Source organism: Dipodomys spectabilis, unplaced genomic scaffold (genome assembly GCF_019054845.1).
Source record: "Dipodomys spectabilis isolate Male_0828 unplaced genomic scaffold, ASM1905484v1 ptg000692l, whole genome shotgun sequence".
NCBI lineage: Eukaryota > Metazoa > Chordata > Mammalia > Rodentia > Heteromyidae > Dipodomys > Dipodomys spectabilis.
This window is the reverse complement of record NW_024871369.1, coordinates 384217-390689: the sequence shown is the minus strand read 5'-3', so window position 1 is coordinate 390689 and position 6473 is coordinate 384217. Positions and strand designations below refer to the sequence as shown.

The 6473-nt window shown below is 55.5% G+C and overlaps 1 protein-coding gene across 1 annotated transcript; it reads right to left on the bottom strand.

The window, feature by feature from the left end:
* Positions 1-1371: 1371 nt before the first annotated feature.
* Abhd16b (abhydrolase domain containing 16B) lies at positions 1372-2808 on the bottom strand. The gene has a single exon (XM_042672286.1). The coding sequence runs from the start codon at positions 2806-2808 to the stop codon at positions 1372-1374; it is 1437 nt and encodes a 478-aa protein (XP_042528220.1).
* Between the last annotated feature and the right edge of the window lie 3665 nt (positions 2809-6473).

The following is a 6473-nucleotide window of genomic DNA, read 5'->3' as shown; positions in this document are numbered from 1 at the left end:
AGGCGCGGGGCAGGGTCGCGCCCCGGCCCGCCGGCGCCGCGCGGTGCCCACGGCCCGGCCCGCGTCTCGCCGCCACCGGCGTGAAGCGCCTGGCCGAGGCGCGGCCAGCCCCGGGCCCCGCCGCGCGCCTGCCACCCAGCCCCTCCGCGGGCTGCGCGCGAGGACCGCGGTGCAGAGCCAGCCCGGGCAGGAAAGGCCGGGAGACTCATCTCCAGGGAACCGCCGGAAAACCGGAAGTGGCGCTGCGGCTCAAGCGGTAGAGCGCTCGTCTGGAGCGAAAAAACCCAAGGACAGTGTCCAGGTCCTAAGTTCCAAGCCCCGGGCCGAACACACACACACACACACGAGAAAGAAAAGAAAGAACAGAGAAAATAGTTCCATAACTATTTGGCTTCTGTTTACTCATGGAAGAAAATCCAAAAATGGGTTTTCAGGCTTGAGCCCCCTACACTGCACTTCACACTTCCATGCCCCTGCAGATACAGCCCCCAGGCATGGAAACCTGCCACTCACTGCCTGTCCCTTTACCTAGTGCCCATTGCTACAGGTGTCATCCACAGCATGTCTGTATTCTGTTCTGGGTTGCCCAATAATATGTCTTTTCTGCCTGCCTCCTTACTCAATCCAATCTGGCCATCCTGTCCACATGGCTAGAGGTGACAGACAGCCAGCCGTCCCTGCTTTGTGAGTAGCTGCCTCACAGGAGGTGGTGACAGAAAGTGCCTTTCTGTGTTGCAAACCTGATCAAGGTCCAGGCCTGGCCCAAGAGGAGACACCAGTAACAACTGGTTCATGCTGGTATGGTTAGGATCCATGATACCCTGCATACTGTTGAGTCTTCAATACCTCCGGCTCCCCACTGAATGTGTAGGTGGGAAGAGAGCCTTGCACAACATTTGAGAATATCCAGCTGCTGAGCCGTGCACTATAGCCCTGCAGTACCAATGTCCTCTTTACATAGCTAGAGACAATTGTACACACAACACTCAACTGACACTTCCTGGGAGCCATACTGGAACCCAGTCCAGTAGGAAGGACGCCCCCCTGTGGCACACAGTTTTCCCAGGAGCCTTTTGTTTTGATTAGACATCTTATCACGCAGCATTACCATAAATTAGGCCAGGGTATATCTTTGCATTCCCTTTGCACCGGCATCCAGAAGTGTTTGTGGGAGGGAGAGAAGAGGAGGAGGAAGAGGAAGAGCAGAACAGACAGAAGGTCCCAGCGCAGTCCGATAGACCAACCGTAGTCCAGATATACTGCTTGCCTTCCCTAGACACAGAGTCAGCATCCTAGAGGGCCAGCTTTTGTGGTTGGGTGTAGAGGGGAAACAGACTCAAAGCCTGGAAGATGCGCTAGTGCTGAGACATCTTAGCTACGTGGGGGCAGCCCCCAGGGCAGCTGGAAGTCCTCTGGCTCTAGTGGGCTGCAGTGAGTTGCCTCCACATTCTTGAGGTGCTTGCGGGCCAGGAACAGGGCCAGCTGCCGGCGCCGCCGGCGACTCAGGCCCCTGCCCACAAGCCAGGGGAAGGTGGGCCCATGTGGTCCCCAAGTCTCCACATCCTCCAACTCCTCCTGACAGCGTTCACGGTAGGAGCGCAACATCGCCAGACACCACTCATCATCTACCCTGTAGCGGGCATAGAAGGCAGCCTCCTGCGCCAGGCTACTGGCACGCAGCCAGCGGGTGACAATGCTACGGCCCTCCCGGGCCATCACTGATGGGTATCGGTGCTGCAGCAGTTGTAGCAGCAGCTCATTCCCCCGGTTGCCTTCCACATCACCTTCCATGTCACCAGATGCTAGGGTGGGCAAGTGGTCCGCAGTGCTGACCACGTCATCCTGTGTACGCCGGAGCAGCAGCACAGGCCCTGGGTAGCAGCACAGCTGCTCGGCGACATTGAGGTTAAAATGCTCTCGTACTGTGCGCACCACCAGCCCCTTCCAACTATGGGGCATGACCTTCAAAGCAAGTGGTACAAGGTCATCGAAAGTGGCATCCAGCACCAGCGCACCTAGCTCTGGGTAAGTCATGGTGGCCCATGTGGCCGTGAAGCCTCCGATAGACCAACCGTAGACCACCACACGAGCCGGGGGGAAGTGGAGGCGGTGCAGCGCGTACTTGACCACCACGTCCATGGCATTGGCGTCGTGCTGAGGGAAAGGTGCACCTGTGCTGCCCCCAAAGCCCGGGTGGTTCCAGCCTAGGACTGAGTATCCAGCCTCAAGTGGTGCGGAAAGACAGCCCATCTCATAGAAGCCAGCATTGCCTTCACAGCAGATGACCAGGCGCAGGCCGCGGCCGTGGCTCCCAGGGTGCTGCCTGCGGTCCATAAACATGGTGTCAATCTCATTGCCGTCACAGGCCACCAGTTTGGCGCGCCGGCCACGGTAGCGCTCTACCAGGCGCTCTTGGCCCTGCTGTAGCAGCGGCAGCAGCGCACGCGTCATCAGGAACATGGATCCAGGATATACCAGCCAGCGGCCTAGCGAGTGAGCCAGGGCGTAGCTGGCTAGCTGGCTGGGCAGTTGGCGGATCTGCTGCAGGAGGCACTGGACCTGGCTACGAGCCCCCCGTGGCGGTCGCCCAGGCATGCCCCCGCCCAGCGCTGCGTCATGCAGCAGCCACACTCCAGCAGCAGCTGCTGCGCATGTCAGCGCGCGGTGACCACTGCCACCAGCGCTGGCCTCACGCACATCGTCCCAGCGGAAGTCCACTGGCCAGCTGCGGAAGTTGTAGGTGTAGTTTGCTGTTAGGTAGATCTTGAACACATGCACCAGCGCCTTCACGAAGCAGATGATACACATGGGCACCAAGGCTTCGCATTTGTCCACACTAGCCTTGAGGCCCAGTGGAGGGACTGGGGTGGCTGTAGAAGTCCCGAATCCAGGCCCGGCCCAGCGGGCAGCTGCTGGGGTGAGCACAGTGCAGGGTGGTCTCCTGGTGTGCCTCCTCCAGGTAGGCCCTAATGTCCTTTGTGACCTGGGCCTTCCAGTACAGAGGGGAGGCTCTGTCTACCCCTGCCTTTGTGAGTCATCGTTGCTGGGGCAAAGGGTGTTAGAGCTCACAGAGGGTTCTAGGGTGTGGTGGACCTGAGTTTCTGTCCCTCCTCTGTGACAGAGGGTTGCCTTAGGGCTCTGGGGGCAGTCCCACCCTCCCTAGGCCCTGCTTCACTTTGAGTGACTACCTAGTCCTTGGGCAGCTAGAATCCAAAAATGACCCTTTTCTTGATAGATGAAGGGATCTGGCTCAGAAGAAAACAAGAATCCCCATGTCTGCCAAATCTGCTGTTTTTATCCGTGGGTTTGCATCTGTCAGCAAGGGTCCAGTGAGAACAGGACTGCTGCTGAGCAAGGTGGTGTCTGTTTAGGGAGTTGGACTCCTGCTACTCCATTCTTGCTTCTCAGAAGGAGGCGAGAGCAAGCTGGAAGCCCCCTCCCCTGCCTTTACTGCTCCTCTCTTCACCACCAGCAGCAGCAGTGAGGGCAGGTAAGCCCTGCCTGGCCCCGGCTCCTCTTTTTCAGCCTCTAGTTGAGCCTTTCCTCATCCCTCACACAACACCATAAACTGTACCTTCTTTTGTAGAGCGATCTAGCAGGTTCCTCTTTTTTTTTCTCCTGCATTGGAGAGGGTCAGTCTGCCTGAGATCAACGGGGCAGTGAAGGGCGCTGCCCAAGGGACTCATTTTCCCACTGCCCAAGCCTGAAAAATGCTAATACCTCAGTCACTCAGCCCCTCCCCCGAGCCTCAGGGCCAGGCCATGCCAGCCCTCCTGAGAGACCCCAGGCTTTAGTGAAGGGCATTTCCAGGCCCTAGAACCTTCCCCCCTTGCTCTCCAGTTTGGAGGAACGGGGTTGCTACTGTGTTGAGGGTTGGAGAATAGTAAGGGCTAAATGACAGAGTGATTTCAGGGAAGCCAGCAACTTACTCACCTGAAGTTGCAGATAAAATACAGAATATACAAAATTGAATTTCAGATAAAGGTGTGTGTGTGTGTGTGTGTGTGTGTGTGTGTGTTCAAGACAAGATCTTGGTATATAGCACATGCTTGCCTTGAACTTAGGATCCACCTGCCTGAGTACTAGGATTATAGACACATACTAATATACCTAGCTTAAGCAAAGTTGTTTTTTTTTTTGCTACATGTGCATCCTAAATATTGCATGGAACATACTTATATAATCTGACTGAGATGATACCTGTACAGCCATTTCTGTTTTCACTTTCAGTGCAGTATTCACTAAATTACATGATATAGTCAATATTTTATTACAAAGAGTCTTTATAGCAGATGATTTTGCCCAACTGGCAACTGATAGAAGTATTCTGAGTTCACTCCCTCCCTTCCTTCCTTCCTTCCTTCCTTCCTTCCTTCCTTCCTTCTTTCTTTCTTTCTTTCTCTTTCTTTCTTTCGCCTGTCCAGGGTCCGGATACAGTCCCTGAGCTTTTGCTCAAAGCTAATAGTACCCTATCACTTGAACCACAGCACCACTTCCAGCTTTTTCTGTTTATGTGAAACTGAGGAAATGAACCCAGGGCTCAGACATGCTAGACAAGCACTCTACCACTAAGACACCTTCTCAGCCTTTTTTTTTGTTTTGTTTTGTTTTGTATGAGTCCTGGAGCTTGAACTCAGTTTGGGTGCTGTGTTTTTGTTTTTGTTTTGTTTTTGTGCAAGGCTTGTGCTCTGACGCTTTTGCCATAGCTCCACTTCTGGCTTTTTGGTGGTTAATTGGAGGTAAGAGTTTCACTGATGCCAGGTGTTAGTGGCTCCTGCCTATAATCTTAGCTATTCAGAGGAGACTAAGATTTGAGGAGTACAGTTCAAAGCCAGTCTGAACAGGAAAGGCCATGAGACTCATTTCCTCCAATTAACCAGAAAACCAGAAGTGGAACTGTGACTCAAAGTGGTAGATAGCTAGCCTTAAGCAAAAAAACTCAAAGACAGTACCAGGCCCTGAATTCAAGCCCCATGACTGACCAAAAAAAAAAAAAAGATAGAAAATGGAGGCTTTTCTTCAGCCAGGCCCACCTGCCCTTAGCTTGCCCCCAGTCTTTACGAAGAGGGGGCAGTGGTGAGGAGCAGTGGCTGGATCCTAGGAGGGGCCAGGGATCAGGGCTGGATCCTAGGAGGGGCCAGGGATCAGGGCTGGATCCTAGGAGGGGCCAGGGATCAGGGCGAGAGCCCCAAGCCCCTTCGCCTGCGTTGGCCTGGCCCCTGACCCTGCCAATCCACAGGAGCCCAAGTGCTCCAGAACTGCCCACTCTGTGGAGATGGGAAATCATGTGACCGGAAAGGAGCTGTCCCCTCCAGAAACCCCTGGACTGGACCAGCTGCAGCAACAAGGACTTCTTATGTCCCACCCCCTCTGCTCAGCGCTGTGCAACTGGGCTGAGGGACTCTGTCCCTGCTTATCAGTTCACGAAAGAGTTCCCCCCATGTCCTCTGGCGCATGCACCCCACCCCCCACTGGGCCTGCTAGTCCTGGCCTTCCGCCCTCCCCCCACTAAGGCCATGTTTCCTCCCTGGCCAGTTCTGTTTGCCTCCCTAGAGGCCTTTGATTTATGCTGCTGAGCCTACAGAGCCAACCTTGGAGAAGGAAGGAAAGGAGAGAGAGAAAACCAGTCCCAGAGGCTGGAGGGGCTGGAGCTAGGATCAGAGCCCCTGGCAGAGGATGCTCAGCTCAGCATCAGCTGACCACAGTAGCCCTGGACCCAGGGAGCTGTACACTGGCCTCAGGAAAGGTGACGCCGTCCGCAGGAGGGGGAGCTGAGTCTGCACAAATGCTTCTGCTCAGGAAATGGGGAGCAGGGAAGGTGGGGGTGGTTCGAAGCCCAAGGACAGGAGGGAAAGCTTCCTGGGCGGATGCGGGGTCAGAGAAGGGGCGGAAATGTTCAAGACAGCTGCTGAACATCTGGAGTCACAAGGAATTAATGACCCAGCACCCTGGAGGACAGGGTGGCAAGGGAGCAGTCCTCCTCCTGGCCCTCCACAGAGCCTGTCTTTCCTACCCAGGGTGAAGGACCCAGTGAGCAGCCTGTCCACTGACTGTCCCTTGAGACACTCCAGCGGTGATTGTTTCTTGTGATCTTCAGCCACAATGAAACCTGTGACCACACAAGACACACCCTCTGAGGGCCAGGGCCTGGGCAGGGGCTGGAGCTGGTGCCCCCTGTGCCTCCTGTGGGAACAGGCCAACATTCCTCCAGTCTTGGTGGTAGAGGATGGCCACTACCACACCGCTCCCCACCTCGGGTCAGCTCTGATGTGGACTCACCACCCTCCTGGGCAGTGCTTTGTCTGTACTTGGGGTAGACTCCAGAGATGGACAGTCCCCGTGGAGTTGCCCAGGCCCATTCTGCTCTCAGGTCTCGGGGGGCCAGAAATGCTAGAATCATTGCACATAGCCGTCTTACCATTGTCTTGCTTGAGCAAGTCTTTGCTCATAGCGAGTCTTACCCTGGGCATGAG